Genomic DNA, 26,808 nt, shown 5'->3' on the forward strand with positions numbered 1-26,808 from the left:
ATGTGATTATTTTCATATGACACATAAATAATAAATAAATAATAAAATATTTACTATATGTTTTTTCTGCTGTTGTCCCATACGATGTCTCGCTGGTTTCCTTTCGTTTTCGTGTTCCTTCGTTGTGTTGCGTTTTATAAATTGTTTTGTGATTACTCGTTTACGATTACATATATCTAAATTCCATAAAGAGATTTGATGTACCTATGTATACCTTTCATAATATTTTTATGCTGTTGAAATTAATTTAGATCCAATCTCTCGCGCATGTGCGATTAAATATGGTGTGAACGGAATATTTTGTTATTAAAGAAAGTAAATATAAAAAAGGAGCTTTAGTTTTCGCCATTCTGCACTTACAAATATGTATGTAAGCTTTATTATTATTCTTGTTATTTTTATTATTCATTAATCAGATTATATCTTGCTTCTAATACTTTTCTTCAAATGTTATTAATTGATGTTTACTGGGTATAACGTACTTTATATTAATCTTTACTATACTAATCTTATTTTCACTAACGCTTATATTTCCTGTCACAACATGTACACACAATTTACAAATCACAAAACACAAAAGGATAATTGTTCACATTTACAAGATTTACAAAATACTTGTATCACTTGTACCACTAAAACGAACAATCATCATACTGTCAAATTTGCCGCTAAATATAATAACGTCGTCGACCGCTAAACACGCGGAAAAAAGCAATGCGCCAATGAGCACCTATCTCACTCGCTCTTTTACTCTCCCGCTCGCTCGTTCACTCTCCCGCTCGCTCTCCTGATTCATGCATACAACGCGCGCTATCTCGCTCGCACTCTCAATTCACTCTCTCATTCTTGCACTATCTCGCTCGTTTACTCTCTCAATGCATCTTTTTCTTGTAATTTAAAATGACGCTGGGTACTAAGCTCTTACCGTCTATCACTTGCAATATGTCAACAACAACATTTTAAACTCTTAAACGGATTATTAATTCATATAGATCTTTAATCTTTAACTTCCCATTAAACAAGAAATCCACCTTTTAAACGAGGTATATGCGAGACGATCAATGCCGGGCCGGAATCGAATCACGGAGCTTAAATTTGAATTACTAATCAGTAATCACTCTGCACGGAACCACGCGTCATCACCTTCTCAATCCATCAGTGTGGCTTGATAGCGCATTCTAGCTCTCAGAAATTGCAACCGTACAAGAAAATCTTATAAAGTTTATAGGACATACTAAAAATTCTCCTGCTCGCGTAAATATACACCGTAGTGTCTCGCGCTGCATGTGTACTTGGCGCGAGACACTACCGTGTCTTTTGATATTTCTATGTATGAGCGTCCAGATTTTAGACTCTAGAGCTCTAGACTCTTGACTCTAGAGCATTCTCGGCGGTTGGAGAGATGGTGATGCAATCACCACAATTTATACAATATCAAAACAATTTTTTTTTATCATAAAATGTATTATATTATATACTGTTTGTGCTGACATTGCAGCACTAAGAAAAGTAATCGCAAAAAGTTGAAGAAGTTTTCAGGTCGTTGTATAATAAATAGATGCGAAACATTTATCATTCCATATTAACCTCTTCATTCATTGTAATATCATGCAAATCATATGCAACATTTGTAATGGTTCTAACCATTTCGATAACCCTTGTATTGATGATATTATTAATATTGCTTATATAAGCAATTTTTTTTTTAAATTTTTATAAAAAACTTATTAATAATAATTATCGAAGACTGTTCAAGTCATTCAAATGATCAAACAAAACATCACAAAAGCGAACGAATAATCAATAGGTCAATACCAGAACTGATCAGTTACTCGCAAGCGTTTAATATAAGAACTTCAATTTATTGTGACACACTTTATAGTAACGATAAATTTTTACTAAATTTAAATGTTTGTTGTGCACATGCACATTCTTTAATAAAATAAATAATACATTATATCTCTTTAAAATTTGTTAGTGGTAGAGTATTAATAAAGTATTTAAACACGCTTTTTACTTACCAAACGTAATTAAAATATAAAAACCGTAAATACATATTTAGTAACTTGTGTAATTTAAAAACTAAAAGAAGATATCAACACATAAAAAGAAAGCATAGTGCCACAACAGAGTGTTCCTTAGTAACCTTTATTTAAAATAATACTTTAACAAACGTTTTGGTCTGTTATTAAATCATCTTTAGTGTAATAAGTGAAGATAATACATAAAGTAAACAAATAGATAAAAATAAAAACCGCAATACATTACATTAATCGCATTAGTTTTTACAGCAATATAAAATTTGCATCGAACGCACACATCCTATTTCTTCAAAGTATAAGAGCCGAGAAATAAACTGAAATAAATAACGGACACAAATAACAACATGTTACATGTCAATGATATTATATCCAACTAATAACAATATTATAAGTGATAATTTTACAATATGACTCTCTTTACATAGAACACCATAATCACCTCATCACGATACTTAATGTACATATTCAGAAAATATTTTTCTTACTCGTTTATTTCGATGACATGTTATTAAGTATTTGTGAATCCGTAATTCATTTCAATTTACTCCTCGACTTTTATATTATACATTGAAGAAATGAGCGTTCAATTCGAATTTTATATAGCGATAAGAACTAATGCGATTAATGCGTTTATTGTGATTTAAAATTCTTATTTTTTTATTTACCGGTCTTTGTGTTATCTTAACTTATCACATTAAAGATGGTCTGATAATAGACTAAACATTTGACAAAATATTATTTTAGTTAAAAGTTTACGGCACGAACACGCTGTTGTGGCTCTATCCCCTTCTTTTTATGTGTTGATTTCTAATTAATTGAATTTTTAGACAATAAAAGAAGACAGCAGAAGGGAACAAAACTTGCTTAAACTGGTTAATTATTTCGTCGGCCGATAATGATCACTATTATATTGCTATTACTTATCCTTATCCTACTGATATCTAATTATTATGTGCATTATTATGGACAAAAAGGCCGACTTATCAATCTTATACCAGGACCATCGGGTTATCCGATTGTTGGAAATGCATTTCAATATCTTGTTTCACGAGGTAAGTTACATACAATATTCATACATAACTTTACATACATAACTTTACATACAATATTCTCGTAAATAAATATTCACTTGTGCCCATATATTTTTAAATATGATATTTGCAAACATTTTTCTCTGAGATATATAATTCTCGATATTATTGCACGTGTTAACTACTTTTAAGAATTATTAAGCTTATAGGTAAATATTTTCAAGCAATAAACATTCATTTTCTGATTATTGAAGTTATTTGAGGAACAATGAATTATCTAGGTACATTAAATATAACGATAAAGTCAATCATACATATTTTGATCAATATCTATATATATCTATATATATAAGTACCGTCTTCTGTCTGTATGTACGCGAACTACTCATTCGTTAGTGGACCAAATTTTTACCGAAAGTATATGAAATAGGGGTAGAATTTTCTGGGGATGAAAATGTCGCGGCTTTTTTTTGTTTTACGTCCCCCCCCCCCCACCCACGCACGCAACATACGCACCTACGCACACCTACTCATTTGTTAGTGGACCAAATTTTTACCAAAAGTATATGAAGTAGGGGTAGAATTTCCTGGGGAGTACCACAAAGTGTATAATTTTTTGTTACCGATTTTTTTGGAAACCGGTTCCAAAATTTTTCCAATTTTTGGGGAATTAATTGACTGAATCTTAAAAGAATCTCTAATTAAAGAATTGTATATGAAGTATATGAAGTAAGGATAGAAAGAACTAAAGAAAAAAATAGAATTAGAAAAATTGCTAATAATAAAAAAATTTCCAATTTTTGTTTTTAAAAAATGTACATGATTACTCTAATTTTCGCAAATGTTGAGATATCAAGCTAAATTTTTTAAATAATTTTTATTTTTATTTTTATTTTTACTTTTTCGTTACCGATTTTTTGGAAGCCAGTTTGAAAATTATTCAAATTTCGAGAAATAATAATTATAATTAACTGATTTTCTTGAAACCAGTGCCAAATTTTTTTTAAATTTTTGGAGGATAAGTTTAATTTTTCATTAATGGATAATTTTTTATTAATGGATCGATTTTCTTGAAACCGGTGCCAAAATTTTTATAATTTTTTGTTGATAATTTGATAAAATTGGTACCAAAAGTTTACTAATTTTATGGAAATGGCTACTATGGGGTTGAAAATTGGGTTTTATGGGGTTCTATTGGTGCTCCTAATTAATTAGTGAGTTTGGGGAGAGGGGAATAGATTTTTCGCCCGCGCTTAATATTTCCGTAAATTTACATAATAAACATGTTACGTCCAACCCTGAGATTAGGATATGAAAATCCGGGAAGCAAGGAGAAGGCTAACCAGAGGGGTCGGGGTAAGGAAGAACGCAACTAGACCCTTAAGAATATTGCTCGCAAGTACACGCTTTGAGGTGCGTGGCGCGAGCCGAACGCACTGTCGATGGCTCAGGAAGAGTCAACGTCCTTAGCGACGGTAGGACCCCATACAGCATGAAATATTCCATGAATGTTCTATAAATATTCTTTAGAATATTCATGAATTTTCTATGAATGATCTATAAATGTGCAAAGAACGTGTAATGTCCCGCTTTGAATGTCCTTAGAAATTTCTGTAAATATTCTCGAATAATCTACAAATGTTTTATAAATTTTTCCGCATAATCCATAATTTTTTTATATATGCAAAATATATTTATAGAACATTTATAGATTATTTTAGGAACATTAAAAATGGGATATCGCATATTCTGTATACATTTAATATTCACCCGACATAAAAAAAATTATTTATTTTAAAATTTTATTACTATTTTTTAACTAAATTTGTTTCTTAAGATGCAGTCTATGATTATAAATATTTTCTCGTATTTGAAAAACACACTTACCTTGGTGGGATTCGAACTCGGGACCTCTGGATCGTGAGCCAACTGCCTTACGTGGTAGACTACTTCTTAATTTGATGTAAGCGTTATATACAGGGTGTCCGAAAAATCGCCTACTCCACTTCGGGAGGTGATTCGGGACCCAAAAACAAGCAAAAAAGTTCATACAAACATAGATCCGGAAATGAGCCGTTTCCAAGTTATAGCCACTTTTATGTTCAAAAATCGTAATTTAGAATCCGCTTGACATCCCTCTTTCTTAATTATTTCTTAAATTAAAAATTTTTATTTTTAAATATCAGCTAATTCATTAAAACTTAAACGATCCATTGATGAATACGGAAAGATTAGATACAACCTAAAAGTAAGGTGTTGTTAAATAATAATTTGAAACTTATTGAAAAGCCGTGATTTACTTACTGATTTTGAATAGGCGTGAAAACAACTGATTTCAAGTAGCCGTGAAAACAACTGATTTTGAATAGCCGTGAAAACAACTGATTTCAAATAGCTGTGAAAACAACTGATTTCTTTTAAAAATAATGTAATCGTATTTACAAATATTGAAAAATTAAAAAAAAATAAAAAAATTAAAATTAAAAAAATTAAAAATATTTAAAAATAAAAATTTTTAATTTAAAAAATAATTAAGAAAGAGGGATGCCAAGCGGATTATAAATTACGATTTTTGAACATAAAAGTGGCTATAACTCGGAAACGGCTCATTTCCGGACCTATGTTTGTATGAACTTTTTTGCTTGTTTTTGGGTCCCGAATCACCTCCCGAAGTGGAGTAAGCGATTTTTCGGACACCCTGTATAATCTACATATGCCATAACCAGCGCAAATATATAATTTTTCAAAAATCATCTTAAGAAACAAATTCAGTTTAAAAGAGTAATAAAATTTGAATTAGATATATGATATAATATTTCTCAATGTCGGGTGAATGTCAGAAACCAGTCCCGGCTCATTATGAAATTTTTTTATAAAATTATATATTTTTAATTATTTTTTTAAAAAGAAAATTGTAAATCTAATAATAATGATAAAGAATAAGGATTGGCTATTAAGCTTTGGCCCAATATTGGGCGGCACTTGCTTGCCAAGCCTCGCGGCTACCCAAATTCGGGTAATAGTTGGGCCAGGCTTGGGCATTAAACGTCGGCAAGCCGACACTCGTGCCAGTCTTGGACCGTTTCTCGAGTATCGGCGTTTCCTACCTAGGGACTCTCTCGCGGTCTCGTTACGCTTCCCCTTCGTTAGCTCGCAAGGGTCTCGGATTTCTAAAAAGTTTTTATTAATGCTTTCCAGAATATTTATATAATGTTCCAAAATATTCTTTAAATATTCCTGTATAGAATAATTTTTCAATATTTTTCCTAAAATGTTTATAGATTATTTTAAAAATATTCTACTAATATGTAAAAAATATTCTATTAATATTCTGAATATTTTATGTTCATTGCAATGTTCACAGATTATTATTGAAATATTCGTAACAATTCTAGAAAAGTTTTTCAGAATATTTATAGCACATGCTATAATGTTTAAGAATATTAACAAAATGTTCCGTAAATATTCCAAATATTCTATATTTGTCAAAATATTTATAGAACATTCTATGCATTTTTTAAATGTACTATATTTATTAGACATTTGTAGAATATTCTATGCATATTCCAAATGGACAAAATTTTATGGAATATTTATAGAACTTCTACAGAATATTCTGAATGACCCGTGGAATATTAAAATATTTATAGATTGTTTATAGCACATTTCTTGCATATTCCATGCTGTATGGGACGCCTTCCGTGAGCGGTGCGGTGGAAGAGTAGGGTTAGAGGTCTTTAAGTTATAAATCAATGCAGTTTGAAATTAACATTTAACATAAGCTAAACATTTTATTACAATAAAATATTCTATTACAATAATATAAGCTAGGTGAACAATAAATAAGAATTAGGCAGATAAACTGAATACATTTATAAGTGTGATGTCGGATATGTGTGTAACGTGTGTGGATTCTTCTCGGGTGGTACATAAGTGCGGAAGTGATCGGGCAGGATTTTTAAGGGAAAACCTATGTGGAAATGGCCATCCTGCCCGCTATTATCACAATTATTTAAGGAATAAAGTTACATAAATTTAGCTAAGTGTAAGAGTGCGTGTGGTGTGTGTTAAACTAAAATTAAGTCACAATTAAAACGAAATATATGGAGATGTTTACGGGGTGAGACAAGAATTTATGAATAGAAAAATAGGGATACCGCTATTGAAATAAAATTAAACTAATTGTAGAGGTGCGGTGTGTGTATTAAAACAAATAATTGGTCAAGAGTAATCATCTCGGGAACGACTACTTCCTCGAGATCGAGAGTCGAGGCGGTCGAGGAGGTCGGTGACGGACTTCGGGAAGAGGAAGGGGAATTGGGAGGTTCTAGCAAGGGGGCGGGATCGGAATTGACGGGGACCACGCAAAAAGGGGCCACGTGACAAACAGGGCGAGAAAGTGCGACAACAGGGCGAGAAGGTGCAACAACGGGGCGATTCTCCTGTGACGAACAGGGTTCCTCCGTAAAAGCTGGTAGAGGCGATGGAGTGAGGAGTCGCGGAGGACCTGCGTTGACTGATTCCTGAGAGAATTTAAGTCAAGCTCTCTTCGCGCCCGTTTGTTCCGACGATTCCTTATATGTCTCGCGGCGGTTCGCGACCTCTTGGGGGTGAGACTACCCGAATCCACTACAGATTAGTGGATTGTTAATACTTAAGCCTACTAATTGCAGGAAAGTCACCTCGGGTTTTGGAGATTAGAGAGACAAAAACAATACCTCGAGTCCACCGACGAGTCAGCTAACTCGAAGTAATAGATTATTCCGAATCCTCCGATAAATCGGCCAAATCCGAAAATAACAGAAGAGATTATTTCGAATCTACCGATGAATCGGCTAATCCGAGAATAATAGAGATTATTCCGAATCTGCCGATGAATCGGCTAATCCGGGAATAATAGAGGTTATTCCAAATCTGCCGATGAATTGACTAATCCGGGAATAATATTAGAGATTATTCCGAATCTGCCGATGAATCGGCTAATCCGGGAATAATAGAGGTTATTCTGAATCTGCCAATGAATCGGCTAATCCGGGAATAATAGAGGTTATTCCGAATCTGCCGATGAATCGGCTAATCCGGGAATAATAGTGAAGAAGATTACTCCGAATCCACTGATAACTCAGCTAATTCGGAATAGTGAAGAGAAGTGGAGGGTTGGAAGGATTAACGTTTAATGTTTAACCGAGAGACTTCCCGTACACGAAAATGTATTAAAAAAAGGAACCGACATGTATGTATATACATATATATATATGTGCACAGGACTTACTACTTTATGAGTTCTTGGAATTCTCCCCAAAATGGACGTGGGTCTCGTCGGTAGGTGAGTCGGGGCGACTGATGTTTCGTCGGATCTCTCGCACTGACTCTAAACGTGGAATCGTGACTCGAAACGAATGGAACCACGATTATAATTATACCGAACAATAGACGCGATTTATATAGGAAGGTTCGAAGGATGGAAAGGGTGGATTTCGTGTGGGATGTGTCTGGTTTTTGTTTAAAGGATTTCTGGTTGGCGGGATGTTTCTAATTATTATTTAAGGGATTTCTTATTGGGCGAGATGTTTCTCACCCAAGAGGTAGATTTTAAGTTTTTGCCTATCCTAGAAAGCTAGAGACGGTTATCGATTTTTCCGGTTTTCCATTGGTGAGCCCTCTTGTAAGGCCCTCACTGTCTTATTGGGGGTGTAACCCATCGGTTCTTCCAGTGACGCATTTGTTTTTCGGTTTTCGCCGATTTCTCTTTTATTAAGGTTCCTCATTTATCTCGCGACCCTGTTTTTATGTCGACAGACAATGCATACTTCTCAATCTTGATAGTAGGTACAAGGCAAACAGAACTTCCGCCACGTGTATTTACAGACACGTCCTAGGCTTTGTCCTCGGCTTTGTCTCTGTTTGTCGGAAACATCGTACGAGCAATTTTAGAAAGCTCGCTCGATGCAATAAAGATATTCATCAACTCTGTCTGTGATTCAGGTCCTTTTGGCGCGTCGTGTCGCCGGGTTTATAGTTATAGGCCAGACAAGGTTGATAGACAAAATCCGATCACGTATGCCCCGTCTGTCAATACTTTACTCTGGAAGGTTGCTTCGTCGCCTAGGCAAATAGCTATTATGCCCGATCTACAATAGCTGTAGTAAGCTGTAGTAAGCCTCAAGATGTAAGAAATTGACCAATCACAGTCGATTATTTTCCTCACATTCGCCTGTAATTGGTCAATTTCTTACGGCTTGAGGCTTACTACAGCTTACTACAGCTATTGTAGATCGGGCATTAAGGGAAATCGTGAAATTCGCAGGACGTAATAACAAACATATACATACATTTTTTAGAAAAACAATGGAAGTTACTGGTTACCATAACTGACGAGTTTTATCCCATTTTAAAAATATGGTTATTCTTTTTACCTGTAATATCCGTTCGTCATCCGAATGATTTTGAGGTGAAGTATGAGAAAAATATTATTCTGCTTTTTTTTAATATTGATATATTGACGATAAGATGTTTATTTTCTTGTTTTTTTATTTTGAAAAAATATGATTAATCGTTAAAAGTCGGAAATAATTAAATATTCAAAATTAACGATGATTATCTTTTTATTCATCTGTCAGAGAAGATTGAATATTTAAAATACTCTTGAAATCAATTAATTAATTATTTAAATGGCGTCTGAATTAAATAACGTTTAACTTTATATCTTCTGTAATTTCAGACAATATTAAACAGCACAAAACACATCGAAAAAAGTCTTCTTTATGATGTTATACATCCGTGGTTTGGTACTGGTCTTCTCACTAGTGGAGGTAACATAACAATATTAATGTAAATAATGGTAAATGCTTTATTAAATTTTGCTTTGGTTTTTTATTAAATTTTGTTTTAAGTTTCAATTTTGATAACAGAATTATCCTATGTAATTAAATGTAAATAGCATATATACTACTACGCAAGAGAATTCAATTTAAAAATATTTACTTTATTTCTTCCAATCTGTTATCTTGAATTAGATCAATGTTAATTTGTAATTTGTGCGCGAGCGGAGGAAGAAATCGGAGATGAGGCGCGGAAGAGAGGCTTAATTCGAGAAATTGTCTTTAAATCTATAGTATATACACAGTCGAAATATAAGTCTATATTTACAATATATTGGCTGCGTTCGGGGAGCGCGCTATTAGCGCTATTGCATCATGCTATCTTTATCGCTCATCAAGTGTAGAACAAGGATAGAATAACCAAATAGCGCTAATAGTGCGCTCCCCGAACGCAGCCTTACAATGTCTTTGATTCGGTTACGCAAGTGCGCGAGCCACGGATTTGATGATTTGCGAACGCCGAAAAATTCTCCGTTCCGCGAGCCACGGTTCGTACCAAAAGGAGACTTGACACGAGCCACAAAAGTCTCTCGGTAATCGCTGCGAAAGACAAGCTATCGTTTTGGTTCAGTATAGCAATACTGTTATATTCGGTAATCGCTCCGGATAATAATCGAGTGCGGAGCCGCGCGCGGAGGTCCGGGATTTTATACGAGCGCGTCACACGAACACCGGACACAGTATAACTATACCCATCAGTAGCGACAGTGTCGGCACCTTTGATGTAGTTGTCCTCAAGTCACGTGGTACGTCGCCATATTGTTAGATGTAGGGGAGACTGGGGCTAAACCGCCAACGGGGTTGAACCGCCAAATCAAATATCTCGGAACCTGTATATTGTGCGAACTCGCTATTAAACGCTATTAAACGCATTGTAAACGCTGCTTATGGTACCCATGTGACCAACGGAGTTTCGGCAGGTTACCTGCCGTGTTAAGGTGCGATTTCATTGACGCTAGAAACCAGCGGCAGCGTCAAGAAAATGTAGTGGGGGAAGAAGTTCAGACCGTCTCAACTTTTTAGCGTACCGCAAAATTCAACGGAACTTCTTTCCCCACTACATTTTCTTGACACTAGAAACCAGCGGCAGCGTCAAGAAAATGTAGTGGGGGAAGAAGTTCAGACCGTCTCAACTTTTTAGCGTACCGCAAAATTCAACAGAACTTCTTCCCCCACTACATTTTCTTGACGCTGCCGCTGGTTTCTAGCGTCAATGAAATCGCACCTTTATGATTTTTACGAGGGCAAACGTGTTTTCGGAAGGTGAAAGTGAAATTTTCTGCGCGTGGAAATATTGTAATATCGGCAATAATATTTGCTCTCCAAATCTCGAGGTACGTGATTATAAAGAGTAATGCATGCTGAACACGAATCCAGTGTAGTTTTTTCATTATCGTTGATGTCTAATATTTCGTGAGCGATCAAACCTGAAACTTATGTTTGGGGTTTATCCGCCAGTAAGCACCCGGGGCTGGTCTCCGGTGATTTCAGGTTAAATTTCCCTCGAGCGTGATTCTGTCTTCCCTTGCACGTGCGTCAGTTTGTATAGGAGGAAAATGGTACGCACGTATCGTCGCAAAACGGGTGTTTTGGCCGACCAAAAAGATGGCGGACTTGTTTTCGAGATCGCTCGCGCTCACGGCACGTCGGCGAGGTACGGCGAGGAACGGCACGGCTCTGAGATTCCGCGATTTCCGCGCGAGAGTTGATCATCCCAGCCGCGGTAGATCGTCGTTGTTGGTCGTTGTGTCAGTGTCAGTGTAATGGTGGTGGTGTCGGTGGTGGTGGTCGTCGTCGTCGTCGTTGTCGTCATGGTGGTGGTGGTTGTGGTGGTGGTCGTGGCCATCATCGTCGTCGTCGTCGTCGTCGTCGTCGTGGTAGTGGTGGTGGTCGTGGCCGTCGTCATCGTCGTCGTGCGCTCGTCAGGATCTGTATTCACGTGCCTAAATTGTTTTATGGAATAGGTAAAACAATTATTTTTTAATAACGATTTGCATAAAAATTTTAAATAAATTTTTATATTTTTCTCTTAAAAAACAATTATTAAAATGTATCCTATTATTTTTCAGGATTAGATGTATACGTATATGTATTGAAAATGCAGTATGGCGGATTAGCCCCGGGGGGTGGCGGTTCAACCCCGGCATTTTTGAGATTTCAATTTTTCCACCGTTGTCGTTTTTGCTCTATACCGATTAAACAAAGCAACATAGATAAAAATTTCTTATATAAATTTTGTAGCTAAAGGTTCACTCTTTACAGTGGTATACCACATTTAACTAAAATTATTTATTTTGTTGTTAAAAATTGGCACCGAAAAATTGGCGCTACGTTTGAAATGTACATATATAATAAAAAAATGTATATGAGTATATGTAGGGGAGACCGGGGCTAAGCCGACAGCGGGGCGAACTTGACACTAGGCTTTTTGCCAATTTAAATCTATCGTAGAAACTTGCCTTTGCTACTGTAAATGCGTCTTTATGTGCCAGTATTATCAACGGAATTTGGTAACATTCTGAGTTATAGTGTAATTTTTAACGCGACATATAAGTGTTTTTGATAGTAAAAAGTATTTTTTCTGATCTCTCGAAAATGTCTACTCTTTCATCGAGCTTTACTCTTGCGAATCTACCGGTAAGTGATTTTGATGGGAAATTCGATGTTTTATACGAATCCGATAATAATTTTTGCATATTTTCAAAATTTATATATTTTTGGAGTAACAAAAGTAAAAAACGACGTTCGGGGGTAAGTCGACACGACGCCACCGGGGCAAAGACGACACTAACCTAAAGTGACATTATCGCAAAAAAGGTCACTGTTTCGTCCGATTCCGATGACGATTTAAGGAACATCTGTTGCGTGTGTTCGGAAAACATTTCATTAGCTTCTAATAACAAACAATGCATCTTATGCAACCGTATGGCTCATGACGAATGTGTGCGCACATCTGATCGCGAGTTTACGTGTATAAATTGTTTTTCAGACAGTTCAGAAAAAGATAATTAAAAGTTTAATCTTTTTTTTCTCATTATTTTAAATAATTGTTTACTTTATTCCGACTTTTTGTTTCTAATACACAATGTCTTTTCATTTGATAAACAATGTATTTTTATTTTTAAACAATAAAAAAATAAGTTCCAGATCAAATTGTGTCGATCAAACAAAGTGTTGAGTTTGCCCCGGCGGGGTGTCGAGTTCGCCCCGTCATTTTTCAATTCGAAAATTTATCTTCGCGTTACTTTTCCTTTCCTGGCAGCAAAACAAAGCGACGTACAGCAAAACTTCCTGAATCAATTTTGTACCTGAAGAAACACTCTTTAAATATATATCATTGAATTTGCCTAAAAATTTTAATTAAATATTAAAAATTGCCTTTGAAAAAATAGTGTCGGCTTAGCCCCGGTCTCCCCTAATCAAAAAATATTTTTTGCGCAATTTTAATTATAATCCATAGAATTTCTTGAAGTAGAAGAAATGGAAATAACACTTCTGTGTATTTTGCATCATTTTATTTTAAAATTTTTCGTAATTTATTGTGTAAATAGAATTGTAAAATGTACACAAAATATATATAATTATTGAGCTCAAAAGCGAATATAGATCATTGGGTGCAAAAGCTAATATTTTTATTTGTTCTGTCATTGAGCAAAAAATGCATAAAAATATTTTAAAAAATTCTTATGTTTATTCCGAGTACTTGCGTTAAAATTTCATAATTTTTACTAAAAATTTTAGTAATATATAAATATTAATATCCATTTTTTTAATTAATTGTTCCTCATGGACATCCTTTAGTAGAAAGAATGTGCTCCCGATGTCAATGTCAACTGAAACAATAATTGGAATAATTAAAACATGTAATATTCACTATCACTATGTGCTGTTACTGTGTAATAAACTTACATAAGAAGTAGTAGAAATGTTAAAAGAAGTAGCAGAAATGTTAAAAGGAGTAGCAGAAATAATAAAAATTTATTTCAGAAAGTAACACATACATTTTCACATGCACAAAGCTGCCAAACACATTTAGTTTTATAATAATAAAATTATAAACAAACTTCAATAATAAATTTAATTAACGAAAACACAGTCGCTTTTATAAAAATAGATATTAAATAATTTGCATTTATAAGGAAAGAACGTACAGACATTAAATCTAATCGTGACGTAAAATTATAGTTTTTCTGTGTCCGGATTGCGATTTGAAACGCTTATTAATAAATTTTAATGTATAAAATAGTCGTACCCGAGCATATAATTTCAATAAATAATTATGCGGAAAATGTTGACACGGATGAATAAATTCAACTTCTTCAAAAATGGTAATGAGGTTACGAATTATATGCTTTTGTACAATCAATTCCTCAATTTAAAAAAAAAAATAAATTTTCTAACGTTTTAAGATATAGTACGAAATCATCGTGCGGCATAGATAAATTTCCAAAAGGATTATCTTCAGTAGAATTGTAAGCCCTAAAGAAACAGTAATATGAAGTTTCATTTAAGTCGATGTACGAGTTTGCATATTGAGAACAAATCTCACACGAATGTTTTTGAAGACATTTACGTATTAAGTACGTATTCACAAATATATCGGAACGCATCTTGTTCGTTTACGTCCATCTGACGATAATCATGATCATCCAAAAGAATTGGTGCAACGTCATCTGTCTTGGGTTTGACATCCATATAATTCTCCTCTCTAAAGTTTGTAATAGCTACAAATATATCAGCATTGTCTCTTTCACAATTTCCAGTTTTAGCAGTACAATATTTCATAGAGAAAATTTTTCTGAATGAATAAAAAAACTGAACTGGGGTAGGATTAATAACATTGCCATTCAATCCTCGAATAGCCGAAAAAAAGTGTTCCAAACAGTCCTGAGTAAAACGGCGTAATAATAAAAATTGGATTTCTGAAGACACATTTTGCAAATGTTCCCACATTTGAAGAAGAGAATTTATATTATGTTTCATGCATTTGAAAACTTGAACTTTATTAGAAATATTAACACCAGCTTTATTAAATATCGTTATTTTGGATAAATAATCTTTAATTTTTGAAAGAAATTCTAATTGATATTGCGCTCCTCGAAAAGCTTGTTTAAATTGTGATGGATGTTGAACCGAAGATGAATTGAATAAAGCGAGGTAATCGTTCATATTTTGGATAAAATCTGCTGTTCTAAGTGCAATTGGAGCAACCGCAAGTTTAAAAGCTCCAAAAATTACCATTTTCCTCAAGCTACTACTCACTGTAGAGCTCAAAATTTGTGTAGCCAAATATACTCTCATTTTATCGAAATTTGAAAATTTCATATGCTTATCAGTGAGTTTAGGTGCAAGTTGAAATTGCCTAGTTTGATCTTGTTGAAATAAATCATCAACGCACTTCCAAGATATCGCTTTAGAGTCATACTCAATAATATTGTCATGGAAATTATTCCTGACAGCTTTAATTATATGAGGTGAATCAAAAAGATGTGAGATTCGCTCGTTATTAACAAAAAAAATGGATTGTTCTCTGTCACACCTAGGTATTTAGCGGTTAATTTAAAATTCCCTCCCATGTCTGAAACAAACGCGACTACTTTAAACCCCACATTTTGCAGTTTTGTAATTGCTTGAGGAATAATGGCTGTTAATTTACTAGCAAAGAAAGAAGAATGAAGAAAGAAGTAAGCCAAAGGTTGTTTCCAATTGTTGCAAAACCCTCTGATCATTAAAACTGCAACATTACATGCTGGAAGATCTAATTTACCATCACCCAAGTCTTCAAACCCAATGACTTCAATCTGACTTATATTATAATACAGATTTGCTTTAATTGATGCTTCATCAATGCATAAAATGCAATACTTCTCGAGAGGTGACGAAGAAGCCTGTAACTTTTTTTTCAAAATATCAAAAACAAAATCATGCAAACCTGGAGTAATTTTCAAATGTTCAATCATGCGTTGTAAGGTTCTTACACTGGGAAAGATAAATTTTTGTGCAAAAGAATTATAAACTCTGCCTCCCCCAGAAAACAATATATCTAAACAAAACTTTTTAAATGGAAGCGAATATTTTCGTCCTTTGGCTGACTTATATTTACTAAGACGCGTACTTGAGTTTTTACAAAATTTGCAATCTCTGGTGGTAGAAATTCGTCTGTAGCTTCACAATATTCATTCAAGGACATTTTTCTGTATCTAATTTTTGAAGTTTGTATCTTATTTTTCTGTCGTTCTAATTGTTGTTTTAATTTTCGGACCTCTCGATGTAACGCCTCAATTCTGCCTCTCAAAATTTTTTTGCGCGGGAAATGATTAGAAAATTTTGGCTCTGTCTGCAGACTATACTGATGCAACTGTTGTGGCTCTGTTTGAGTATACTGATCCAACTGTTGTAGTTTTGTTTAAGCATACTGATGTGACACTGATTCCATTTGCTCATGTTCATACTGCCCGTGATGATTGTTAACTGTAATATTTAAAAATACTACATCAATTACAAAATTTAAAAAATTAATGATTATATTCCATTTATTACAAAGAAAGAACGAATATATAAATTGTAATAACCATACATCAATTTCATTTTCTAATTCACTAAAATTTTATGTTACTAACATTAGTTAATTCTACATTAAACTAAAATTACTGCCTGATATTGATTCAACCTTGTCTGAAGAGCCAGTTTCAAATAATTCTAATTGTTGCTTATCACAGTTAGATTTAATAATATCACACTCAACCGAAATATAGTAATTATGTTCACCAAATTTTTGATATTTTCAACCATAAACACACACACACACACACACACTGTTCAAAACTGCTTACCTGATATTACTGTATTTTCCTCAGAATTATCACTTGTATCTTACCTCAAAGGTGGTGCGGAAATGGATACAACGCTCGACGTACACATTCATCACTTTGTATTTCACTAACGGTTCATCGTACGTAAAAATCGAATAGAACCATTTTTCTAGAGAATTTCATGATCTTTCTTTTTTGTAACCACCTTAATTGATCTCCGAGCCATACAAAACGAGATTTTCGCAAAAAACTGATTTTCGTGACTTTTGATCTTGAATAACTTTTTTAGCACACCCGGTATCGTTCTCGATTTTTAATATGTTATTTAAAACAACGAAATAAAGCGATTAAAAAAGAAAAAAAGTGGTTACTAATTTTTTTGCACAGAAGCCATATTTTCGTCTAAAATGACTGGGCTAAAAAGGAGAAAGCCAGCCTACGCAGAAAAAGAAAGACAGTTTTTTTGCCTCTCGAAGATTCTCAGAATAACGCCGGTTATTCCCGAAATAAATTTAAGTTTAGCTTAATATAATATTACGCACGATTCACGTAATCGAGGCAAATTCCCGCAGAGATTACGAGATGAATTCACGCGGGGTTTAAGGAGCTCGGTTTTGAACATAATTAGATTTACATATGTTCGCACAATATCTTATATCAATCATGAAAAAAATAATTGTATTATTAAATATAAAAAAAATAAATTATTAAATAATGTAATCATATTAAATATAAATATATTAAAGAATGGGCGGCGGTGTGGTCTAGTGGTAGAGCGCCAGACTCGTAATCTGAGAAACCAGGTTCGAGTCCACTAGAGCCATATGAAACATGGAAAAGATTTTTTCCGAAAAAATCGCGCTCCTCCGTGCAAGAAACGGAGAAAACTGGGCTCCGTCTTTCGGAAGAGACGTTAAACCGTTGGTCCAAAGGAGAAAACAGTAAGGTAATGGATGAATTGGAGGTTAGGGTTGGGTACATCCCTTCAAAACGCCCTTTAAGGCCCCTTGGGGTATATAAAGTAAAATTCTTTATCCTTTTTTTTTATAAATATTAAAGATAAATACGTTTATTGACTCCCCTCAAGGTTGCAAAGCGTTTTTGTAGGGACGTTCCCAACCCTTTACTCAATTCTCATCTAATACTACCCTTCTTCTCTCACTTTAACCATTTGGACCAATGGCTTAACGTCTCTTTCCGAAAGACAGTTTGCTCCGCACAAGAGCCTATCTTGCACGGAGGGGCGCAGCTTTCGCAAAAACATTCCATGTTTACATGGCTCTAGTGGACTCGAACCTGGTTCCTCAGATTACGAGTCTGCCGCCCCAATATAAATATTATAAAAAGAGATAACAATTAAGCGAATTACACCATGTGTTGTCGCAAAAGTTTAAACGCATATCACAAAAAGTACATTTGTAATATTCAATTGTTATTAAAAATCAATTAATTTTAAATTAAATAAAAAAATATATGTTTTACTGCACATCGTTATCACACAATTATGCAATATGTTATTTATGTTTCAGGCGCCAAGTGGCATTCACGACGAAAGATATTAACCCCCTCATTTCATTTTAATATATTGCAGCATTTTATTCAGATTTTGATCGAGGAAGGTGAAAACATGACCAAATCTTTGAAAAATGCAGGAGGCACAATTGTGAAAGATTTAGTACCATTTTTTAGTGAACATACGCTGAATGCAATATGTGGTATGTTTATAGAACTGTACATTTTAACTGTAATTGAACTGAACTGTAAATTTTATTCCTATTAATAAGTAAAATTAGACCAAAATCAAATTTTTTAACAAAACGGGAAGAAAAGAGGCTATAAGGGTCAAACGCGGTTCTTCTTGCGTAATGTCTCATTTATTCATCTTCTTGGATATAACTTCAAACGTTTCGGCTCAATTTCGAGCCATCCTCAGCGATAACAATGGTTAGCCCACGATCTCCAAACCAAATAGCAAGCTCGTCGACTCGTGTTATTTGTACCAAATGATCCTTATCTGTAAGATTTTGATGTATAAAATCAAAACTTAATTAACCCGAGACAGTGATTAACTTACCAAATGGCCAAAGAGAACGTGGGAATTAATAAATAATCGAAGTGACTTGTCGGTAGCATCGACATTTTAAAAACGACGGACGGAATAACAACATTTAACGTAACGTAGTTTTTGTCTTTCTTCAGCCTAAACAAACTTAAAAAATTTATTAAAGTACAAAAGGATGTCCTCCCAGCTCAATCGAATAAAAATGTGGTTTACAAAATTTCCTGTAGAGAATGTGACGCGTCATACGTAGGCCAAACTAAAAGGCAATTAAAAACTCGAATCTCTGAACATCGGAGCCACATTAATAGAATTACCACGACACAATCTGTCGTCACCAAACACAGGCAGAATCTAGATCACGATTTTGACTGGGAGAATGTGGAAATCCTAGACAAAGAGAAATATTTATTCAGGAGACTAATTTCTGAAATGATTCACATAAAACTACAGGAAAACAGTATTAATTTGCAAAATGACACCGATTTTCTAAATCACGCATACATAAATATTTTAAATAAATTGTAAACCATGCCTACGATCGATGTCCTTATTGGCTGTACAATTGTTATGACGCGTCGAGCTCTCGTGCTCTCATTGGTATTTTGAATTTTATCACAATAATACTTTTATCATCGACACAACTATCTATGTATACATTCGAATTCTGACTACGTTACGTTAAATGTTGTTATTCCGTCCGTCGTTTTTAAAATGCTGTGACTTGTCGATGCTACCGACAAGTCACTTCGATTATTTATTAATTCCCACGTTCTCTTTGGCCATTTGGTAAGTTAATCACTGTCTCGGGTTAATTAAGTTTTGATTTTATACATCAAAATCTTACAGATAAGGATCATTTGGTACAAATAACACGAGTCGACGAGCTTGCTATTTGGTTTGGAGATCGTGGGCTAACCATTGTTATCGCTGAGGATGGCTCGAAATTGAGCCGAAACGTTTGAAGTTATATCCAAGAAGATGAATAAATGAGACATTACGCAAGAAGAACCGCGTTTGACCCTTATAGCCTCTTTTCTTCCCGTTTTGTTAATTCTCGAGGGTCCGTTTACGATTTATTCAAATTTTTTAAATTGTAAATATTAATATCACAACATAGATACTGATTCGTATATAATTTTTACAGCCACAGATATATACTTTTGAAATATATATGATAATACATTATCACGATATTTATATAAATGCGTTTGCAGAAACTGCCATGGGCACTTCTCTACGAGGCCTTGGTGATTTCCAGCAGCAGTATCGAGAAGCGGTTCATCGGATGGGCGAACTTCTTATTTACAGGTATAATAATTCATGTTTTATTAGATGTAATAAATAACTGTACATCCATATTCTGTCTTAATTAAAATATGAATTTGTATTTTGTATAATTATATGAAGAGGTAAGTATAATAATACAATACTTAATGTAAAATATCACTTTCGTTAATCGGAAATTTATAAATTACATTTTTACAATTAAATTTACTGTTAAATTGTCTATTTAAAAAACAAATAGAAATAAATTTAAGAATAAATCGTTAAAAGAAGGTATAATGTTTTAACTATATAAGATTTTGCATATCTCTGTAGCATAATTTTATTAGTGTTTAAATGTATTCTTTTTTTTATATAGTTACTGAAATAGTACTAATTGCAAGAGTATATAAAAAAATTAAAGAAATGTGTGTTTTCCAAGTATTATCATGTTCTTAAAGTAACATGCCTAACATTTATTAATTATTTAGAGTAATGAGACAATGGCTGCGCAGCGATTGGATATTCTCGTTGACGTCCAAAGGTAGAGAGCAAAAGAAGATGCTGAAGATATTACATGGATTTACTAAACGAGTACGCAAAAATGCTACTTAATAGTTAAATAGTATATTCAGACAGTTACTGTATCTATTTAGAATTATTACAACACAAAAAAATTACAACATGATTATTACGCAGAAAAATTAAAATTTGTAAATGTCAACAACACATTACTAATGTATTTATTAAAAAAAAACCATTAATGTTGTATTTACATAGATAATTGCTGAAAGAAAACTTTATCATGATCGTACTAATGGGCAATACTTAAAAAGCTTTGATAATGACACGTCGGCAAAGAGAGATGACGCAGAACCGGTAGGAAGTACGTAATGTAATCGGTAGTTATTCTTTAAATCTGGTTGGTTCAATATCATAAATTATATTTTACAACTCATGAATATTATACATATTGTTTAAATTCTTAACGTAGTCGAGTTTATGTAACAATAACGTTACAGAAGAATTTGGCTGTTAAATTGATACAGACATGTTTACATATTTTGATTTAGTACAAAGAAAACGACTTGCAATGTTGGACCTTTTAATAGCAGCATCTCGCGATGGTCTTATGACTGATTCAGATATTCAAGAAGAAGTTGATCTTTTTATGTTTGCGGTACATTTCTTTTTAACCATTTTTATTCATTATTTGATTTATCGGTATATGATACATTAGTGTATACGATTATATTATAGGGTCATGACACTACAGCGATGGGTCTGTGCTACATTTTGGCACTATTAGCTGAGCATAACGACATTCAGGTATCCATCGTAAAGTATGAGCCGCCATTCTTAGGCAAAGAAATTAATTGTTAACAAAAGTTATTTATTAACCCTCCGTCTGTATACGTGAGTCTATGTCGTCCGAGCCAAAATGATATCTGCTCATCTATAAAACTTGCAAATCTACCAAAAGATATTAAATAAACGATGTTTATCAAAATGATTATAAAATCGTCAACTACAATAATGTTTCATAATTTTTTTCAGATTTTTAAAAATACTTTAAGGTAGAGAAAAATAGCGTCGAACGTGACAAACCTACTCCGACGAAGCAAAAAGAATGTATACAGACGGAAGATTAAATATGAATCAATATCTAACCTTTTAAATGTTTTTTAAAAGTGTGTATATGTACACAATTTGCTTTTTTTGCATTAAGAAATATAGAAAATATGCGCGCGCACGCGTATTTCATGCATATACGCACACGTAAGCGTACGCACGCATATTTCAAATATATTTTTATATCTTAAGTGTAATTTATGTACACATATTTCAAACATAGATTAATCAAAACATTTGTACAATAAATATTCTCGGAATATATTTGTTTCTACGTCAAAATATCACAATAACAAGAGACGCCTTTTAATTAACAATAATTATACAGGATCGTGTCAGGAACGAAGTCAATACAGCATTGCAAGAGAATGAACAGAGGTATACTATGAAATTATTGCAAAACCTACCATATTTGGAGAGATGTATAAAGGAAGCATTGCGCTTATATCCCAGCGTGTTTTTCATATCACGAATTCCTGCGGAAGACGTAAAATTACGTATGCATCTAACCAATTTTTCCTTGTATAAATTTTTAAATATATTACGCAACATGTCATCAAATACGCATAAAAGGCAACATACTTGTATATTTCAAAGATGTAAAAATTTGTATATTTTTATTGATAAGTTTATTTCTATAATGTTTCAAAATTTTAAATACGTACGAAGCTCCATCTAATATAATATTTTTAGAAAATAATGTTAAGCAAGTAATTGTTAATAAAATTTAAATAATATAATTATATTATATTTTTTATCTTGCAAATTATAAGCAATTATTCCTATGTTGTATTAGATGTATATTCAATTTTAAAATTTTAATACAGCTTAAATTATTATTTCAAAACCTTAATTATTGTATAATATGTTTTTTAGAGACATATTTGGTACCTGCTGGAACACTTTTGTTTTTTAACATTTACGCAGTTCACAGAGATCCCAATTTTTGGTCAAATCCAGAATTATTTGATCCTGATAGATTCTTGCCTGAGAAGATCCGACATCGTCATCCTTATTCGTATTTACCATTCAGTGCTGGTCCACGTAACTGCATTGGTAAACTGTATTTTCTATATCCTGATATGTAATACCAGGTTATATTAACATAGGATATGTACCAAATTATAGGTCAACGATTTGCTATGTTGGAAATGAAAGCGATGATAGCTTCTCTGATACACAATTTCTACTTGGAGCCCATTGATTATTTAAAGAATCTTCGGATGCAGGTTGATTTGGTACTTCGCCCTGCTAAACCACTTCGTGTAAAATTTATCCCTGTCTGTAAAACAAATGCAAGCTTTGAAACACAAATATCAATTTAATGAAAATCATAAAAGGCAAAGAAAAGGTTTTATTTGCTTACAAAATGATTGTCAGCGTCGTAATAATAACAGTTTGCTCACGTGTCATTATATTGGTCACAAAATTAAATTATAAATGGAATGTATTATATATACAAAATATATGTTTCTATAGTGGTCAACCGCGCGATGACTTTGTAACATGTACAACCATAAGACTCAAATTAAAATAGCGCTTAGAATAATCAATAATTCAAAAGATAATTTTAACATGAATAGAACTTTTTGTCACATTTTGATTTAATATCTATTAAAATATTTGTAAATTTTTTAAAAAAGATCTTCATAAGACTAAACTTTCACAGTATCAGATTAATTTGTTTTCTCTAATGATTATTTTTAAATTGTTGAAATAAAGCGATCCAAATAAACAGGAAGAAATGATTAATTTACACAAATAGTAAATGCTTACTGCAAAGTTGTTCAACTGGCGTCAGGTGTACTTCCAGGCTTCTTCCTCCATCTCTTCACAGATTAACAGAATTAACTTCTTCTCATTCGCATCACAATGCAAAGTTATACTAACCATAACACAAATCTGTACTGAACTTATGCGAAAATAAAAATAATATCTAAAATAAATATATAGAGGACTAATTTTTGCATGCAAGTACCATTTTCTTCGTAATTCCAAGATATTTAATAAAAGAATAATTTCTTAATGATATTGCTTTCTCAATTTATATAATCTTTGATAAGAAAAGATCTAATTCTAATACACGTGTATAACTTAAATTGTTATAAATTTTAAACATTGAGAAATATTTTGTATATATATATTTATTAATATTGATCATGTGTCATAAATACTTTACTTAATATTCTGAAAATCTTCACAAATAGAATTTAATATGTTTATTAAATAAAGTATTACATGCAGTATATTTTATTAGGTATACACGCTATTTTATTGTACAATAAAATTGCAAAGCGCATTACAGCGCAAACGAACAATTATTTCCATATATAATAAATAATAAATTATGAAATGCTCACCTTGCAATCCTCTGTCACATCTGACCATTTCCCTGGCCTCCTTTTTCTCTCTTTATTCCTCGTTGCTATTTTCTTATAGCACTCTGATTTGTTTGATAAAATAATTACTAAAATACACAGATCATGTGGCTTCTCGTCATACTTTGTACGATATTAATCACACACGATATTAATCGCAGCAGAGAAATAAGAGCTCGAGCTCTGCTACATTTTTCTCAAATAAAAGTTCAATAAAATGCATTCGCGCTACTAATCTTCGACCGATGCAAATCTTGCGAAATACGCGTCTGAACGAGAAACGGAGGAAGTATCAGTACACGAGCGCATCTATACCACGCGATAGATATTGCAGTAAATAATAAATTTACTGCAATATTTATGACGTCTATTTTTAGTCATTTTTAATCTATGACGTCGGCGACTAATAATGGACGTTTATAAGACGTCATTTCTTAGACCATCTAAAGACGTCATTTTAAAGACGTCTTAAAGTTGTCCAAATAAGGTCTTTTTGTAATATAACTATCTTCACTTTTTAATATTGTATAATAAAGTAATAATAAAATAAAAACCACAAAATTAACTACAATATGTTTGTTTCGCAACTTTATGATTAAAGTGTTGAATTTGTGGTATAAGTTTTATGATAACTATTTCATGCAGTAGTTATCATAAAACTTATACCACAAATTCAACACTTTAATCATAAAGTTGCGAAACAAACATATTGACGTCAGAAAATGACGTCGTGTGGATGTGACATATCGACGTCATTTTCGGGTCTCACGAGATCTATTTAGGACGTCTAATTGGTCATTTTGTGACCAAAATTTACAGTCATTATGACGTCATTTTGCTACTTGGGTACCGATTACATTACGTAACGTACTTCCTACCGGTTCTGCGTCATTTTTCTTTGCCGATGTGTCATTATTAAAGCTTTTCAAATATTGACGATTAGTACGATCATGATAAAGTTTTCTTTCAGCAATTATCTATGTAAATACAGCATTAATAGTTTCTCTATAAATACATTATAGTAATGTGTTGTAACATTTGTTGGATGAAATTGATTGAAAGCCGGATTGACACAAAATAAACTTTTATTATAATATCGTGTCGTTTCTCTTACGACCGAACGACGACATCTTGGTTGAACATAAAGAACATAGAGATGGCGTAACATAGAGTAGAATATACACGAGGAGAAAAAGATCAGGTTCGCCACCTTTAACAGATGCGCAGTGTGTACATAAGAAAAACTAAAGTTCGTTTACATGAGCTTAAAATAAAATACAGTGAATAATTGCAACTTATATAAACAGATCAATATAAAATAAGTACGTAAATCTCCACAACATTTATAAATTATAATTTTTCTGCACAATAATCATGTCGTAATTTTTTTTGTACTGTAATAATTCTAAATAGGTACTGTCTAAATATAATGTTAAGTAACATTTTTGAGTACTTGTTTAGTAAATCCACGTAATATTTTCAACATTTTCTTTTACCCTCTGTTTCTAGACGTTAACGAAAATATCCAATCGCTGTGCAGCCATTTCCTCATTATTCTAAATAATTAATAAATGTTAAGCATATGTTACTTTAAGAACATAATAATATAAATTTGGAAAACATTTCTTTAATTTTTTTATATACTCTTACAATCAGTATTATTTGAATAACTATATAAAAAATAAATTTTTTTCAATTTTTTGAAGTTGGGACCACGCGTACTTTATTTCTCACATCGAAAACAACTTATGTGTAAAATTTTAGGACAATCGGGAGCAGGGGTCATTCGGAACTATATCCTAATCTCATTTCAAGATTATATATTCTTGCGTATATACAAGTATATCAGTGTTAATTGAACACTTCTTATTTTTCTGTGCAGTACCAGATAGAACTGATCAGTCACTCGCAAGCGTTTAATATAAGAACTTCGGTTTATCGTGACACATTTTATAGTAACAAAAACAATTGTGATAATGTAATATCTCTAAAATATATTTCGAAATTAAATAAATTTTTACTAAATTAATGTATTTCCAAAAAGAGAAGTAAAGTACCTTGGACATGTAATATTTGCAAAGGGTGTTGCAACAGACCCAGATAAGATTTCTTCTGTTAAACATTGGCCGCTTCCGAATACACGGAAGCATATGTGCGAAGTTTTCTTGGTTTTTGCTCGTATTATAGGAGATTTGTCAAAGGTTTTTCTATTTTGGCTAAACCTTTGTACAAATTGACGGAAGAAAATAATAAATTTGTCTGGTCTTCCAAATGCTAAGAGGCATTTGAGAATTTAAAATGTATGTTGACTTCTCCTATTTTAGCTTTTCCTTCAGTTGAAGGACAGTTTATTTTAGATACCGATGCCTCAAATCATGGTATCGGGCGGTGCTTTCTCAGTTTCAGGGAATAGAAGAAGAAGTGATTACTTATTTTAGCCAAGTGTTAAACAAATCCGAACGAAATTATTGCGTCACCCGACGTGAATTATTGGCAGTGATAGACTCGGTGAAATCGTTTCATCACTATTTACCTATATGGAAGGAAGTTTCTAGTGAGAACGGATCATGTTTCTTTACGATGGTTGATGTCTTTCCGGAATCTGGAAGGGCAATTGGTCAGATGGTTGGAGCATTTGCAGCAGTACGATTTTGACGTCTGTTATCGGAGCGGAAAAGCTCATGGTAATGCGGATGGTTTGTCTAGA

At 33.0% G+C, this 26,808-nt stretch overlaps 1 protein-coding gene and 1 long non-coding RNA gene across 12 annotated transcripts; one reads left to right on the plus strand and one right to left on the minus strand.

Annotated features, from left to right (window-relative positions):
• The first annotated feature begins 1,794 nt into the window (after positions 1-1,794).
• On the plus strand, positions 1,795-23,209 carry LOC139820595 (cytochrome P450 4C1-like). Of its 8 annotated transcripts, none has more exons than XM_071790972.1 (13): positions 1,795-1,881; positions 2,870-3,094; positions 9,415-9,524; positions 9,795-9,885; positions 18,296-18,481; positions 20,043-20,136; positions 20,583-20,685; positions 20,872-20,977; positions 21,165-21,271; positions 21,352-21,420; positions 22,052-22,220; positions 22,600-22,779; positions 22,852-23,209. In XM_071790972.1, the coding sequence occupies exons 2-13, from the start codon at positions 2,938-2,940 to the stop codon at positions 23,046-23,048; spliced, it is 1,569 nt and encodes a 522-aa protein (XP_071647073.1). In that variant the 5' UTR covers positions 1,795-1,881; positions 2,870-2,937; the 3' UTR covers positions 23,049-23,209. The 8 variants fall into 8 exon arrangements, with proteins under 8 accessions (XP_071647073.1, XP_071647075.1, XP_071647072.1 ...); XM_071790974.1 differs by having other exon boundaries at positions 1,834-1,973; XM_071790971.1 differs by having other exon boundaries at positions 1,841-1,980.
• Positions 21,010-25,849, minus strand: LOC139820604 (uncharacterized). Of its 4 annotated transcripts, none has more exons than XR_011734035.1 (6): positions 24,919-25,849; positions 24,084-24,190; positions 23,500-23,659; positions 22,842-23,005; positions 22,615-22,771; positions 21,010-22,199 (listed from the first exon to the last, which is right to left on the minus strand). It is a non-coding gene; the product is annotated as an uncharacterized lncRNA (long non-coding RNA). The 4 variants fall into 4 exon arrangements; XR_011734036.1 differs by having other exon boundaries at positions 21,010-21,449; positions 22,131-22,199; positions 24,084-25,849; XR_011734034.1 differs by having other exon boundaries at positions 21,010-21,564; positions 22,131-22,199; positions 24,084-25,849.
• Between the last annotated feature and the right edge of the window lie 959 nt (positions 25,850-26,808).

Source organism: Temnothorax longispinosus, chromosome 10 (genome assembly GCF_030848805.1).
Source record: "Temnothorax longispinosus isolate EJ_2023e chromosome 10, Tlon_JGU_v1, whole genome shotgun sequence".
Classification (NCBI taxonomy): domain Eukaryota; kingdom Metazoa; phylum Arthropoda; class Insecta; order Hymenoptera; family Formicidae; genus Temnothorax; species Temnothorax longispinosus.